Below are 17,956 nucleotides of genomic sequence, written 5' to 3'. Positions count from 1 at the left end.
CAGTATTTTCTTTCTCAATCTCATGTTTAAATAAAGTTGGAGCCTTTTTTCACAAAACTATTTATGAAAGAAATTACCAGAACAGAATGAAGGCTTTAGAAGTAAGTGAAGATAGTGTATTTTTCTGTTTACAGCGAGTATGGTGGACTTCCTAAGCTCCAATGCAAAAGATAGTGGAGATGGTCACCTGCGACACATCATGGGCAGAACTCACGGTATGCTCAAGTCTCGCCTGTTATCGGTGATCGAGGGTAGTAACGACATCCTTACGGGGATCTCATCCAAACTCGAGTCGGCTCTTAGTCTCAGTACAGAGTCAATTTCTGACACTAGTAGTGTAGCTCCAAGTCTGGCTGAGGCAGACTTTACCCCAGCACCACAGCCGTTTACCAAGAAATTGCGTCTGCCCCAGCTCGGACCTGGATTGTCCTTCGAAGACTACACCACTATAGCTATCCATAAGAAGGAGAAAGAGAAGGAGAGAGAACAAGAAGATAGGTCTCATACATCAAGTGAGAGTACTAATGGGATATCCAAGTACAACCAACCTATAGAGCTGAAGGCAACAGGACCTGACCCCTATGATAAACTGAAATACAAAGCAGGTGAGTAACAACTGCAGTACCATGAATGCAAGAAATAGGAATTTTTGTAATTTCTTGTATTTTATGATTTTATTTCAGACTGTTTGTAGTTATTACAATATTTTGAGTGTTCAAATCCAGTACATTTATTTCTGCATCACATAAGATTATAACAATAACTGTGGACAATAAACACTCGTTCCTCCAGAGCTGTGTTAACTCACATGCACACTGCACTGCACTAACACCCGCAAACAAAAACCAACTGCACGGTATTACGTAAGCACCTCAGCCAAATGACAGAAAGAACAACAGAGAGGAGGGCTGGCAACAATCAAGTTGGCTGGCTGGCGGCTACTCTGTTTAGCAACAATTAGGCGCTAGGACGTATTCTTGTTCAAATTTGCTAGACGCATTTCTCTCACACCGAATGTATTCTTGTTCAAATGTTGTTACAATATCTTCATTAGGATTGGAATTATTAAGGAAATGTGAAGTTCGATGGAGAGTAGAACACTCTACATATATACAGATGTCTTAAAGTATTCGTCATATAGTACCAACAACAAATACGGACAAATTATTTGTTGCATAGGAAGTCAAAGACAAATGAATTTACTGGACAACACTTTCAGCCATCCTAGCAACAGAACAAGAAATAAAAGCTTGTAATCTTTTAAAAATGATACCATGCATTCAGGGCCATAGATAGCTTTGACGGGCCACAGCCAAATGACTTGACCGCCCCCCACCTACCTCCCTCTCGTCCAAAAATGTCCTGGACAAAAAAAGTTTGTTAAGTGATTTTCTGTCAATTTCTTATACATTTCTTAAAGTTCAACCTTCATAAAATGAAATTTAAAAATTCCAAAAGCTGATGTGGAGTTTTTAATAATTTATTATGCACCGTATCTTGTTTCTGAACGAATAAAGATTGGAAATGTATTTTTCAATTGCCTTAAAAATTATTCCTAGTTTTACTCCAATGTTCAGCACATTAACAAAGTCTTTATATAGGTATACTGGACTAGTTCATCCCTACATAATTATAATATACATTAAATTAAATGTAACTAAATTCTGCTCTGCTCTATCTAATAGGTTTGTTTATATAATTTACTGTTCTTTATTATTTCACAAGGACTTGCAAGGCGAGGCCTCCTTTTAATGTGGAGCCCATGTGAGAGCACGGCATAGCTTCTTTTCTAAATGAAATGAAAGTAATATTCAGTAGGCATTTGAGATAAAATATATTAACAACCTGACATGGCCGTAGCATACATTACAGTACAATACAATTCTAAAGTGTAGTCATCATCATCATCATCATCATCATCATCATTGTACAGTTCCAGTTTCCCCGGTACTGTTAATGAGCATCTTCCACTTCTTCCTGTCCATATACAACTTGTCATGGAGAACATCATCCACTGTCCATCCTCTGGTAACTAGATCAACCTTGATCATGTCCCATCCATCAGGTTTTAGGTCATCCTGCAGGTCTTGTCCCCTCCAGCTGTCTTTCCAAATTTATTCTGGCTGTTCTTGAAAGCTCCATCCTCATGACATGCCCATACCAGCGTAGTCTGGATGTGCTGATTCGGTCTAATAGGGATGTCCTTATTCTGGCTTCTTTTCTCACCTCCTCATTTCTTAACTTGTCCATCGTGGTCTTCTGGATGTTGGATCTAAGAAATTTCATCTCTGATGCTTGCAGTCTTGATGCATATCTTTTTGTGAGGGTGCACGCTTCAATATCATAGGTCAATATTGGTATGAAATAGCTGTTAAACATCATCAGTTTGGCTGGTTTTGGAATCATGTCATCCCATAAAAGTGTTCTTTCTTGTTGGTAGAATTCTGATCCCTTTTGCACTCTGTTTGTAATTTCCTTTCTGAACAAATTATCACCGGAGATTACACTTCCAAGGTAAGGAAAATTATCCACACACTCTAGCTGGTGATCTCCTAGTTTTACAGTTGCTGGACGCCCTTCTCTGTTGACTGCAATCACCACTGTCTTGGCCTTGCTGATGTTGAGATTTATATTCCTGGAAATGGGATTTACATATGTTGAGTCTGGTCTGTACTTCCTCTTCTGTTTCACCCCAAATCATGATATCATCATCAAAGGCCACTACATTCAGTTCAGCTAACTTTTCCTCGATGTTCTTCATTATATTGTCCATAACAGTGATGAACAGTAGTGGGTACAGTGCACTTCCTTGCTGAACTCCACTCTTGGTCTCAAACCATGATGATCGACCTTCCCCAATTTGTACACAGCACAACATCTGAATTTTCCTTACCAGTCCTTCAGGCACATTTCTTTTCCTCAGGCACTCCCAGATCTTATCTCTTATAACACTATCATAGGCCTTTCCTATATCCAGGAATACAGGTACTTGCCTTTCTCCCAATATTTTTCCATCAGCATGTGGGTGCTAAAAATTGGATCCAATGTTGATCTGTTACTTCTGAATCCACATTGCTCCTCCTCTAACCGTGGTTCTCAATCTCCCTTCTATGATCTTCTCTAGAATTTTTAACCCATGAGACAGCAGTGTTATTCCTCTATAGTTGGTGGGTTTCCATCTGCTGTGTTTCTTAAACAGGGGAATTATAACACCCTTGCTCCAATCTGCAGGTATTTACTGCACTTAGTACTCTGTGCAGCCATTGTATACCCAGGATGCCTGCTGCCTTTATCACGTCTGCATTCACTCACCTGCACCTGAAGATTTTCCTTTAGGCATAGATTTTAAGGCTGTTTCAGTTTCTGTCCAGGTAATGGGAGATTCCTTATTGTAGGCTTGGATTTCCAGTTCTGTATTTTGTTCTTGAACTGGTCTATTCAGTAGATGGTCGAAATGGTTCTTCAGAATGTGTAGTACAATACTTAAACTGCCTTAAAGTTAGAATAATCTTTAATTTATTTAAATTATACATGTGGCCTGTTAATGTTTTTTGGTTCCTAAATGCTAAATAAGAGGGCTGTCTAAAAAAAAAAGTAATTGGTTTACTGGTAGGCCTAGTACTATATTTAAACGGAAGAATACGTTATTACTCAACTGAAGATAAAACACACTTTTTTGTTTTTCTATTTTGATACCCTGATTTGTATTTATAGTAGTTGCTCATGGTGACTGATGTTATAGTATTATCACTAATCAAATCAAAAATGAAAACCAAACAGTTAGGCAAACTTTAACAAGTAAACTTACCACGGCTTAATTACTACACGAACACGATCACTCAGAAAATTAAGATCAAAAACCAAACGGATAAACGAACTTCGCCGTGAATGACAATATTAGCAACTACCATTGTTACAACAATAAAGGAAGGGCGACGAGACAAACGGAGGAGGCAGAGTTAGACAGGCAGTCTTAACAACCACACGCTCTTCCCCTGTAGGCAACAATAGTGTGGGTTCTTGAAAGCAATGTAAAACCTACCCTTTTCTGTTATATTACTTACAAACACGACAATATAAAGATAACTGCTAATAAATTTCAGACGTTCTGCAAGTACGACCAGATATTTTTGGTAGCTTATTTCAGTTACTTTTCACATTTTATTCATTTAGATACTTTTTTGCCAACAATGGCCCAGGCCTCTATCTAGGGCCCACAAGGGAGGTCTGAGTTCCGGGAAAATGACCTGAGAAAACTGGTCTGTCTACGGCCCTGCACTCATTATTACACTAAAGTAATAGTTTTTCAAGTCTTTCTCAACTTCCTACACATTTTATATGCTATTCAAATATTCAAAACCACAGAACAGCATCAGCTTATAAAAATTATATTTCATCCACGACAATGGGAGAAGATTCAAGGCTGAAGCACATTGATGGTTTGTGCGTTACTGCAGCAGGCAAAACAATGCTAGAAATAAGAAAATCACAACTATAGGAAATATATACATAGATGTTGGAAAGTCTAAAAACACTTCCAGATGAAAGAAAAGTAGAAACATAAAAAATATTGGGGGTTCCTACTGAAAGCAAGCATTTTAGCATTGTCCTTTGTAAATAAAGTAACCTTTTGAATATTTATCTTTAGTGAAGTTATTTGTAAATTGTTTGTGTTTATATGTATTACATAACCCCGAGCAGTTCCACTGTTGCTAAACCTTATGATATTGGCATTTCTTCTACTTGGGGTTTCATTTCGTGGGTTAAGTATTCCTTTCTTTCCCTAACAGAACTTGGAAAGTGATAATTAAAAAATCTAACTGTGTTCTTAGTCAAGAGGCTGCCAGATTTGGACTTGTGATTTTATTATTTGTTTCCTGTAGGCCTAATGTTTAATTTTTTTGCCTTGTAATTCTAATTGCAATTGTTGTTCAGTAATTATAAGAAAATTGAAATTAGTGTGCCATGATCATTACTAGAATCTACTGAATGAGGAATTTGATAGTGTTATTTACCTACGTTCATATTTCCTAAAATTTCCAGAAGCTCCAAGCAGTGGATCAGCAAGTGATGTGGATGGCTATGGTCCCAGCACTAGTATAGACTTCTCAGATCATGATGGAAAGAAATTCTGGGTCCGGTCAGGTAAGAGGACATATAATATCAACAATATCACCACCACCACCAACCACTGCCACCACCACTAGACTGTCCTCTATCCAGATGCAGCCAGAGGAAATATAGTTCACCTCCATCAATCCATGGTCCTATTGACTAAATGGTATTCTTAATCTGGTCTATCCATAACCCAGGTAGCCTACTCCTCAGCCTATTTTTCCTTTTATTTACTAAGCAATAAATTGTGGATATGGGTCGACTCAAACAATGTGCACATGTAAACAGTATCTATTCTCTTACACAACACAAGAACTAATGGTGGTTCATGATAGTTCTATCGGAGTTGCCCATTTCTGAACAAAGAATATTTGACCATAGATATTTCTTTTATCTACATAAATTGTTTTACAATTATATGTAAGGTGATTCTCACAGGAATAAATAATAATAAGTTATTTTGGCATAATACAAGGGATGTATTATATTGTTACTATGATGATTCAGTTATAAGGAGACTTTCTGAATTTTTATTGGCCCCTAATATGAAAACTGTAAATTAGATTAAGGAAGATCTACTTCCTTGTTTTGTACAGGTTATAGATATCTCAAATGATAAATCATTATGTGTAGTAAGACCAGAAGAATTCAGAGTATTAAAAAATTCTGTGAGGTAGCAGACAGCATTGTCCTTTTGGATCAGTGAATCGACTTGTATTCTGTATTCAACATCTTGTTCTTCAAAGGCCTTTAATAGAATGTTATTAATAACAGCTGCTTTATTGTTCTTCTGAATTAAGATGACTTGCTCGCACAACTATGGGCTTCTCTTTGATGTTAGTTATATCAGGACATATTCTAGCAGTTATTAATAATAATAATGTTTTACATCCCACTATTTACAGTTCTTAGAGAAACTGAGGTGCCAGAATTTTGTCCTGTGGGAGTTCTTTTATGTGCCTGTAATCGTATACAATCCACAGTATCCCCTAACCCGTAAGAGGAGAGATTCATATTGGAACTATGTACAATTTGGGTAGCAGCCTGCCTCACAGAATTGACCAAACTCAGAACATTTTAATCAATCCTCAGACCTGTGGGAGAAAGGTAGTTTCACTTCCATTTGGCGAGGGACTCCTTAGACTCCTTCGAAACAACTTGATAAACAAAATGGAATTTGATGAGGAGCTATCAATATTAATATGCTTATGGAAGAAATTTTAACTGGCAGAGTCAGCAAAGAAAATGAGCACTTATGTGTTAGAAGTTAGTGATATTCGGATAAGGAGAGGTAACAAGGAAGAGGTGTTAAAAAGGGAAGGGCAGAGTGTAGGGTAGTACTGTATAACAGGAATGCTTTAAGCAAGTGAATGAACTAATGATGTGGGTAGATTTAGCTGTTGGAGGAATTAGGATGAGAATTGTCTCAGTATATTTTTTCACCATGTGAGGGTGCAGATAAGGATGAAGTTGACGAGTTTTATGAAGCACTGAGTGACATCGTAGTCAGGGTCAACAGCAAGGATAGGGTAGTGTTAAAGGGCAATTTAAATTCGAGAGTTGGTAATAGAACTGAAGGATACAAAAAGGTGATGGATAAATGTGGGGAAGATATGGAAGCTAATAGACGTGGGAAGTGTTTATTGGACTTCTATACTAATATGGGATTAGCAGTTATGAATAAATTCTTCAAGCATAAGGCTATTCACCATTACACATGAGAAGGTAGAGGCACCATATCCATAATACACTAGGTATATCATAACCGACTTTGAAATCTATAATTTTTTTATGATACAGACCACTATCTGATCTGCAGTGAACTAAGTATCTCAAGGCCTAGTATAAAGAAAGTGAGCTGTGTCTGCTGACGAATAAGGGTACAAAATCACCAGGACGAGGATATTAGACAGAAATACATGGATATGATTGGTGAAACTTTGCAAACAATAGACATTAAGCAGGTTCAAGATATAGAATGAGAATGGGTGGCATACAGGGATGCTGTAGTAAAAACAGCAAGGGAATGCCTAAGAACAACTTTGTGCAAAGATGGGAAAAATCAAACATGTTGGTAGAATGATGAAGTGAAGGCAGCTTGTAAACGTAAAAGGAGGTGTATCGGAAATGACTCCAAAAAGGACCGAAGCAGACAGGGAATTGTACATAGAAACAGAGCAAAACAAGTAATTGCTGAATCCAACTAGAAGTCATGGGAGGATTTTGGTAATAATCTAGAAAGGCTAGGTTAAGCAGAAGGGAAACCTTTCTGGATAGTTAAAAAGAATCTCAGAAAGAGAGGGAAAAGTTAAATGAGTAGTGTTTTGGGTAAACCAGATTTGGAAGGAGGACAATAATGTTGATGAAATTACACTTGAGAAAGTGGAAAGGATAGTGCGATCAGTGGTTGAGAGTAAGTTGGAGGAAAATCAGTCTGGTTTCATACCACAGAGGGGCTGTCGGGATCAGATTTTCAGCATGCGCCAACTAATTGAAAAATGCTACGATAAGAATATAATGTTTTGCAGATCCAGAGAAGGCATATGGCAGAGTACCGAGATAAAAGATGTTAGCCCTACTGAGGAGGAGACTATGAGATTAAGGGTAAATTATTAAAAGCAATCAAAGGCATTTACGTTGACAATTGGGCTGCAATGAGAATTGATGGTAGAATGATTTCTTGGTTCAAGGTATTTACAGGGGTTAGGCAAGGCTGCAATCTTTCACCTTTGCTGTTCATAGTTTACATGGATCATCTACTGAAAGGTATAAACTGGCAGGGAGTGAATCAGCTAAATGGAAATTTAGTAAGTAGTTTTTTTGGCCTATGCCAACAACTTGGTCTTAATGACGGATTGTGCTGAAAGCCTGCAGTCTAATATCTGGGAACTTGAAAAATAGTTTCAGTGAGTATGATATGAAAATTAGCCCTTGCAAGACTAAAGTAATGTCAGTAGCTAAGAAATCTAAGAGAATTGAATGTCAGATTGGTGATACAAAGCTGGAACAGGTAGATCATTTCAATTATTTAGGATGTGTATTCTCCCGGGATGGTAGTATAGTAAATGAGATTGAATCTAGGTGCGACAAAGGTAATGCAGTGAGATTGAATCAAAGTGCAGCAAAGGTAGTGCAGTGAGCTCGCAGTTGCAATCAATAGTATTCTGTAAGAAGGAAGTCAGCTCCTGTACAAAACTATCTTTACATCGGTCTGTTTTCAGATCAACTTTGCTGTATAAGAGTGAAAGCTGAGTGGATTCAGGGTACCTTATTCATAACAGACATGAAAATAGCAAGAATGCATGCTGGTACAAATAGGTGGGAACATTGACAGGAGGTTACTTGGAATAAGGAGATAAAGCGAGGAATTAACTCAATTGATGAAGCTGTATGCATTAGCCAGCTTTGGTGGTGGGGTCGTGAGATGAATGAAGGAGGATAGGTTACCTAGAAAAATAATGGATTCAGCCATGGATGATAAGAGAAGTAGAGGGAGATCAAGGCAATGATAGTTAGACTGAGTTTTTAATGATTTAAAGATAAGAGGTATAGAACCAAACAAGGCCACAGAGGATTGTGGTGGCCTTTAGTAAATTAACAAAGGCTTGCACACTGATTGCTGAAAGGCATAATAGTCTATAATGAAGATGCCTTTGCTGGTGAGATGTAGTGTTTACAGTGCACTATGTCTTCTGGTATAGGCTAGAATAAATTTTTACTTTCAATGACCTGTCTCAGTCTCATCCTTGGCTTTGACAATATGAAAGTGACTGAGGTATGAGCAATGCTAGTAATACCATTTCTTATGCAGACAGTCCCTGTTATGAATGGTGTGAAAATATCATTCATAGGGTCGGTTGGTGCATACATTTCAGTGGGCTTAGTAATAGCAACTTCTGGCCCAGTGAGGAAAGCAACGGGAAACTATCTCACTTCTCATTTCCCTAGTATGCCTCTTCAGTGATGCCTAAGCTATCTATGACAGCTGTTGGTGGAGCTGTGGAGGATCAAACCAGCCTTTGGGATGAATATCCAACATACATGTATGTATGTATGTGTGCGTGCGTGCGTGCGTGCGTGCGTGCATGTATGCAAAGAATGTTATTAATTTAATACATTTAAGTACTCAGAAATAACAATATATACAGAAAACAAAGGAATACTAAACCAGGAAGTTATGAACTTGAAGTGTGTACCCTAAGTGTGTGTGCCCTTTGGGGTTGTAACACTTGAGATATCATATCAAGGCCACCAACCACCACTGGAATACCCAATGCCACCAAGACAAGACCCTTTTTAGCAAGTCTTTACATCACAAAAGGAATAAGTTATGAACATAAAATTATTATACCCAGCAGTGTGTGTGCCCATTGGGGTTGTAGCATTTGTCATATTGTGTCTCATGGCCACCACCCACCAAACGACCTAATGCTGCCAAGACAAATCCCTTCTTAATGTGTCTCTGCATCACAAAAGGAAGTTTCTGACTAACATACATTTTAAACATACGGCAGTTAATTTGACCGTTGTTTTGTTCATGTTTGCATGTAATTTCTATTTTTTTATCTAGTGCTTTGGCTGAAATGATTAAATTTGTAGTAAATATATCTATTCCATTACAAAAGTTCATTAATAGTAAACACACTCGCAGAACCATTCCACTGACTTTTCATTCATAGTTCGTGGACCTTTTTTTTATAAACCCTCAGAGGTTGAATTTTGGGAAATGCTGTAATACATATGTCATTATTTGTGTTGTAGTAGGTTATTTATGCTACGTTTCAAGAAAATCTCCAATGCAAACTTTTATAACCTATTTTACTCCTTTAGGGGCTTGATTTACCCAAAAAAAAAACATGTTTGATTGTTTACATCTTGGAGTACTTTTAAGTTAATAGACAAATTAAATAACGAAATTAAATAAAATAAAGTAAATTAAATAAACTTTGAGCCCCGTTTTGATCCATTTAGGGGTTCAATTTTGAAAAATGCCTTCCTAGTGAGTCTCTACATCAAAAAATGAAACCAAATTTCATATTTATAGTTTTAGCAGTTTTGGCTCAGAAATGTTTCCAGTGCAAACTTTTATCCCTTTTTACCTGTTTAGGGGTGATTTTAAAAATATTTAAAATATGTATTTAATTAGTTACATTTTGGAATACTTTTACCAAGATTTAAGTCATTAGATACATTCAATAATTTTTCTCCATAAACACCTTGATGCCTTAAGGGGTTGGATTTTGAAAAATCCTTTCTTAGTGAGTCTCTACATCAAAAAATGAAACTACTGACAACATTTCATATTTATAGCTTCAGCTATTAATTTAAACTGACCAGACATCTCAGATTAGTGGGGACAGTCTGGCTTTCAGCTATTTTGTCCTGCTGTCCCTTCCAAAAGCTAAGGGAATGCTCATGTGACCTCTCCAGTAATTTTTATTTTATTTTTAATTTTTTTCCAAATGTCAAGACCTTGTTTCCAAATATCAAAACGCTGATAACGGCTGCCAAACAAATAAGTTATTTCCAGTTTTTGTTAACTTAGTAGAATGATTTAGCAGTTCTAGCAGACAAACTTTGGATGGAGACCATTCTTCACTTTAAGGAAAGTTATGTCCGACACAGTGCACTTTCTGTAATTTTTTTTTTTTTGTTTTTTTGTTATTTTGCTTTACATCACACCGACACAGATAGGTCTTATGGCGACATTGGGACAGGAAAGGCGTAGGAGTTGGAAGGAATCGGCCATGGCCTTAATTAAGGTAGAGCCCCAGCATTTGCCTGTTGTGATCTCTGTAATGGCACAGTATACTTTCCTATTCCTGGAACAAATGCTTCTGATGAAAGGATCTTTTCCTACATAAATAAAATTTGAACATCTGAAAAATCTCATCTAAAAGTAGATAATCTCAAAGCTTTGTTAATGACCAAGTTTAATTTTTCAGATATATTTTTTAGAATTCCATGAATTTCAGAAATTGTTTCCGCAAGCGTTTAAAGAAATATCTAGTTTAATTATATGCCATTTCATTTCATTTCACTGTGTGAATTTTAGTGCTGGGAGTGTCTGAGGATGTGTTCAGTTTTCCTGCTGCAGGCCTTTCTATTTGACACCCATGGGCGACCTGTACATCTGGATGCGGAAGGACGATGATAATGAGGTAGGGAGAGGGTGAGACTCTGTGTTGGTACATAGCCTACTCCTGTCAAATAATACCAAGGGGTCTACTGAAGGCTTAACATTTCCATCCAATGGACGAATCACCATCAACAGCATCATGTGCCCTCACTCTACATGAACACTGCGGAGAGGTTGGGAATTCCATCCAGGCTTTTGGCACGCAAACTAGTGATTAGAAATTTTATACCACCACTTCTCCTACCCTGCAGGCCAACATTCTGATGGTGAAAATTGTTCCCACCAAAGGGACTCGAAGTGGCTAACCATAGTGCCAGACTATATAGACTTTATGATCATGGCCACCAGGAGTCGAATGACATTAATAGATGAATAAGCTTGAGTGGAGCTTTTAAAGATGAGAAAATAAAGTTGAAGGATGAAGTTGACAAGTTTTTGAAGCACTGGATGTCATTGCAGTTAGGGTCTAGAACAGGGCCTCTCAGGGTGCATGCACCGGTGCATTGCACGGTGCATGGTGTAAAAGATGACTTCGCTTGGTTGACCAGAGTGCAGACCCCCACTCCTCAATTTGGAACAATAGAGCTGTCTGTCTCTTTCTCCACGCCTGTCTCGCTCGCTCCGCCTGTGCCCTCTTCCTCACTTGCTCCGTAGCGCTCCAAATCCAAGCCAGGTTGAGCTGAGCTTAACCGAGTCGCCCTGAGACAACCCGCTGGTCCGAACCGAGCCGAGTGGCACCGATGGACTGTGGGCAGGACCTCTGCGCCTCAGTTTGCACGCGTGAGATTTTTGGCGTTTGAGAAGCCCTGGTCTAGAGCAAGGAATAGGGGAATGTTAATGGGATATTTCAATGCAAGAGTTGGAAATAAAAATGAAGGATATGAAAAGGTGATGGGTAAATTTGAGGAAGATATGGAAGGTGATAGGAATGGGAAGTGTTTACTCAATAGGAATCATTTCCACAAGTGCTTAAAAAAAAAAAATCTAGTGATAAAGTAGTATGGACTGGTTGTGAATAAAAGTGACATTTCCATAGTCTCAGAGAGTAAGTTATGATACAAATTATATTTGAAGTGGATAATATTATTAATAATAATAAAAAATTGTACTTGTGTAGCCTACTGATTTTACAAATCCAAAAGTTTTGTGCTAAAATTCAACTCCTCAGGTTTTAACCTTCAACCGCAGTTGTCAATAGCTTGCACACGACTACAGTTTTGCGTGGAAGGTGGGTAAAATATGTAAAAGTCAGCTTTCAAAACAATTTTTTGTATTTTGTACTACATATTTAGTCCTTAACCCTCTTCTTTTGTAACTTGAGAGGGCGCGCGGCCTACTTCGTGCGCCATGCGTTTTTTTATTTTAAAATTGGTTTCTCGTTTACTTATACCTGAATATTTTTATTTAGGGACGTTCTTAAATAGTTTATTCATATATTTGAATTTAGAAACTCTATTCTTTTATTTATTTGCTGATACAATGTTATGATAACTTGGCCATCGTATTATTTACAGAATTAATAATATAAGTTACCAAGACAACATTCTAGTCATTAGATATCGTTACTCGCAACAACACAACTTTCACAGAGATAGTTAATCTTAGCATGCTTCTTGCAAACAAACTTCCTGAACTGATCACACACTATGGTCATGTTGACATTCTTTGCTCGTCCACAAGCTTGACATCTGCCTCGTTTTTTCTTGGTATATTGCACAGGTTCCTCCACAACTTCGGCACGGTACCTGATGAGAAATGTCTTTATATCTAGGGGTATGCTTGGCATCATCGCGCGGACACTCAGTTGCTCTTTCATCAGTTGAAGAGCTAGATTCCTGAGGTAAATCCTCCTCCTGTCTTTTGGGTTGCTCTCATTGAACTGAAAAACAATTTGAGAATTCATACCAGCCATATTCATCAAAGCATAAAAGATCACCAAAGGCTATCTTTTCGTGATCCTTGCCACTGTGTATGATACACACATCTTATCCACGGTATCCACTCCCCCTTCAGTGGCATTATAATCTAGAATGATGTGCGACTTACTTGAGGGTTCGTCGATTGTGCCTGTGTCATGCATGGTAGAGAGTAATATTACAACTTTGTTCTTTTTAGTAACTTGAGATACTAGAGCTTTTTGGTAGCCGAATACTGATGATCCTACCTCTCTACATTTTTGGGGCAGGAATTCAGCTGGTAATTCTTTCTTGTTTTTTCTAAGAGTTTCAATACAAGTTATCAAGTTATGCCCTTTTCAAGTAACTCCTTTGCTAAAGACACACTTGTATACCAGTTGTCCATAGTCAGGTTTCGGTTAGTACCTTTGATTGGGTCCACTAATCTGTAGACAATTGCAGATGGCGTATTTTTTACAGAGAAAGGGCCATCTAGCTGCTTGCCACAGTATACTTCTATGTTGCTGGTGTAAAAGGTTTTAGCATCACAGAGTGCAAAGATCTTCAAACCGTATTTTGCCGGTTTATTTGGAATGTACTGTATGAATCCACATCGTCCTCTAAACGGTTCCAGTTTCTCATCTACAGTGATGTACTCACTCAACTAGTAGCTTGTTTTACAGTTATTAGTAAACCTGTGAAGCACATACATGATAGGAGCAAGCTTGTTGGTTTTCAGTCTCTCAGCCCTGGTCTCCTTGTCATCAAACCGAATACAGCGAAGAATAAAGAGAAATCTCTTTGCACTCAAGCAAGCTTGGAAAATTTCAATTCCAGTCCCATCTGCGGTCCAAAGTTCGTCGACATTAGTGTGGCTTAGTTTCTTCATGCCTAGTAAGTACAAGACACCAAAGACTGACATCATTTCACATATCGTTGTGTCCTTTGCATCTCTTTCTCGCGAGTACTGAATTTCATCCCGATGACCAGTTATAAATAAGTTAGTGCACCTAACAATTTCATCTATCATATCAGAATCTATGAAGAGTAAAAACGCCTCAATTTCTTTTTTTATACCTCTGTACCTTTGAACTGGAGTGGACAATTTCTTCTTTAAAATGTTTTTGTGTTTAGTCTTGCAAGCAGTAGAGAAATCAGTTTTCCTCCATTTCGTTTCCTTGTCTTTTCCTACAAAATATAAACTTGATACAGCCTTACCAACATCATCATTGTTATCGTCACAACTCTGTTCTGAGTCAGTTTGGTGGTCACTAAATTGAACTTCTTCATTCTCTGCATCAGAAAAATCACTGTCATTATCTTCTTTGCTTGAATCAACTAGCTGATCATCTTGCAAGTTGTTTAGAATTTCGCGGATAGCCTCGTCATCAATCAGCACTGACCTGAAAAAATTACTACTATAAGTATGATATTCACCAACGAGTTGAAGGTTACAGAGAGATAGCTCAAACGTGTTTTCATCTACATAATGAAAAGGAGAACAGATTTATAATAAGTGCATTGAAACGGCAAGAATTTCAAATGTGTTTGATTAACAAGCTTTAGAGCTTTATGTATGACAAATAGGCCATGCTAATTAGATATAAAATAATATTAAATATGAATCAAAGAGTATTGCCACACAATTTATCAGTGATAGAAATAAACATAAAGACAAAAAAGTAACAAAGGTACCTGGATAGTTTTACTTACATGATCAGGCTCACGGCGCACTCAGTGCACCAGTGGTGTATTGGAAAGGAAATGTGTTTCTAGTGTGGCGCCAAATGGAGCTGCAACAAACACGCCTTCAACACGACAGTAGACATTCCACTGGAGGAATAGGCGAGCTAACAAGAAAATGGTGCTCATCCCCTCCACACACCCCGTGAAAAAGACGCGTTGGCGCACTCTGTTAGATTATAGTTAAAGTTAGTTTCACCATTGTGAAAGTAATTTGTTCATGTTACACTCAAATTTTGCATAAACATTTGCACACATGGACACAAATAATAATAATTGAAGGCATTTCCCTTCTGAAAATTTGAACATTGTAATTTAATGTTATACAGGACTCACTGATGTTAAAATTGATATGTGTTCTCTATAATAAATTACACAGAAGAAATGTGCGCAACTCAGATCAACCATATTCAAAGTCACATTTCACGGACTGCAGGCACATCTTATTTGAACATTCCAAACAAATTGGAACTTTGCACTTGCGACACAAGTAGCTTGTTTTTTCTTCCTTTTTGATGGATAAATTTAACGTGTCTTTCTTGCATCCCTCAGCAGTTTGTCCTCCTGGCCCAGGTCTTCATGGAGATGTACTTCAGCTCCCACAACTCAACCGACAGAAAATTGCATTTTTCATGGAAAATGTTTGTAAATTATCTTTCCCGCAGCGTAAGTTCAATCAGTTGTTTCGTGAGACTTTTTCTGCTAAGTGCAGTTCTTTCTTTGAAGGACTGGTGAACTGATAACCCTCAGATGAAGGACACAACCATCAGCCAGTGATGTGTATGGTGGCTTGAAAAGTATTTGGCGCTCTCATCATCTTTGGTATCAACACCAACTTTTGTGTTATCATAGTGGGCTATAATTTAAGATTTTCCCATTTCCATGTCACCTTCTCTGTCATCAACAGATATGGAAAACAAATAAACACAATGAATGCAAATAAAAATTTTTAAAATGCTCAGCCTGTCACTGACTTACACACTCACAGTCGTGTGGTCCCCCAGACGTCGCATTAACAAGACAAGAGACAACACAGCACCTCTAACATTGACTACCATGGTGACTGGCAGTAGACTGAGAATGAGGAAGTTACGTAGATGTGTAGATCTCCAAGGTCAATAGTGTTCCTAGAATTAGGGGTGTGAAAAGTAGTGCAGTGCCTGGGACCGTACAACTGTAATTAAGGGTTAAAACTACATCTTTGTTTATGGCATTTTGCCACAGAATTGTTTGCATTTTTATGATTGTGAACTTTAGATTATCTTCACAAGTGTTGAATACAACCTGTTTCTGTGAAGCCTCTAAACTTGCCTGCTTCTGATCATCAGTCAAGTGATGTGGCACAAGACGAGAACACGTTTTCCTCTTCCCTAACTTCTGGGTAATGATTTGTCGCACGGATTCACGGTTAATCTGCAGTTCATCCGCTATCATGCGCACAGTTAATCGCTGATCGTTCATGATTAATGTCCTCACTTTCTCAATGTTTTCGTCACTGACGGCGGTCACCGGTCTTCCGCTATGGGGGTTGTCAGAAACACTTTCCCGGCCTCCTCGAAAATGGGCAAACCACTGGTACACACACTTCAAAAACAAAACTCTACATTGATCTTTTGGTCATTCATGTTCCTATTCGCAGTTCGGAACCAATGCACTAAACACACACTGTGTCAAACAGGTTTTACATGACACACACACGATGCTCAACTGAACAACGTTAGGAGCAGGTGGTCAAAACCTGCTGCTACGAAGGTGCAGCGTTGTGTGTCGCCAGTGTTGCCGGATCGACCGTTCTGACTTCATTCACCGAACATTATTGTCACAGGTTGTAGTATCAAATGAGTGTGAATCAAAGTGAAGTTTTGTGAATCTGAATAAAAAGTACAGTAGATGCTAATATAATACCATATATTAATTAAAAGTGATTTGTGCTGAAATTTGAACCACACCCGGGCGACTGGAGTGGGACGACGACGACGACGACGACGACGACGACGACGACGATGATGATGATGATGATGATGATGATGATGATGTTCTGAAATTTAACTTCTCAATTTTTAATCCTTTTAGAACTTTACCATTCCACAATATCCCTACAAAAGTTTTTCAGTTTACAGCAATTATCCCACTTTGAGCCTCTGCAAAAATGGCCACTTTACATTAACTGAGCATTTTTCTTCTAGGGTCAGAAGGTTCTGTCCAATCATGGGCATCAAGCCTGAGCTTTGACAGTAAATCAGATGAGAAGACTGCAGAGGCTGTGGAGTTCATGCGTAAGTTTGTAGGAGATCTCTTCCGAGATAGTTCTTCGATTCCATTGGATCAGAAATCCAAGTTTGGTGAATTAGCACAGGTAATTTTACTTTTATTTTACAACTAGCTGTTAAATATCCGTTATTGACAAGTTTGTTTTTTTAATAGCAGCAGTAATGCCATTTAAGAGAGATGAGCAGCAGATGAAGAGAGAAAATACAACAAGAGAAGTCAATCAGTGTAATGTTATTGTTGAAAAGTTATAGGGGCTTAGAATATTGTGCAAAAATGAACAATCAGTTCTACAATTTTTTCAAATAAAGTTTCCCCATAAGTAACTGCTCTCTGCCAATACAGTGTTGAGGATGGCTTCCCTGTTGTACTTCCTCTTAAAACAGTAATTGCTGCCACCAATACAATGTTACATTTAATATTCTATTTAAGTTAACCCATGTCTGGCCCCGCGTTGTAGGGGGCAACACGACTGCCTGTCACCCAGCAGCCCCAGGTTCGATTCCCGGCTGGGTCAGGGGTTTTTAATTGTAAATGATTAATATCCCTGGCCTGGGGACTGGGTGTTTGTGTCGTCCTTAACGTTCCTTTCCTCACATTCAACACTTTACACTTCCGCCATTTACAAAATACATGCAGGTTCCTCACATATGGTGCAACTAGGGGCAAAAGAACTTTCTAGGTCAACATCCCAAACAAATAGCATTTTAAATTAAAAATAAATAAATAAATAAATAAATAAATAAATAAATAAATAAATAAATAAATAAAGTTAACCGATTCTTTTTTTTTTTTC

General features: G+C 38.0%; 1 protein-coding gene across 1 annotated transcript in view; it reads left to right on the top strand.

Annotated features, from left to right (window-relative positions):
• LOC136872606 (uncharacterized protein KIAA0513) overlaps nucleotides 1-17,956 on the top strand; it is a 95,415-nt gene that overhangs the window by 38,221 nt on the left and 39,238 nt on the right. The window contains exons 2-4 of the mRNA XM_067146410.2: nucleotides 135-605; nucleotides 5,044-5,145; nucleotides 17,079-17,248. Of these exons, the coding sequence (XP_067002511.1) occupies nucleotides 140-605; nucleotides 5,044-5,145; nucleotides 17,079-17,248 (738 nt within the window). The 5' untranslated portion in view covers nucleotides 135-139. The remainder of the gene's footprint in view (nucleotides 1-134; nucleotides 606-5,043; nucleotides 5,146-17,078; nucleotides 17,249-17,956) is intronic.

This window comes from Anabrus simplex, chromosome 4 (assembly GCF_040414725.1).
Source record: "Anabrus simplex isolate iqAnaSimp1 chromosome 4, ASM4041472v1, whole genome shotgun sequence".
In the NCBI taxonomy this organism is placed as follows: domain Eukaryota; kingdom Metazoa; phylum Arthropoda; class Insecta; order Orthoptera; family Tettigoniidae; genus Anabrus; species Anabrus simplex.
The sequence above is the reverse complement of the archived record's forward strand: the minus strand, read 5'-3'. Positions and strand labels throughout refer to the sequence as shown.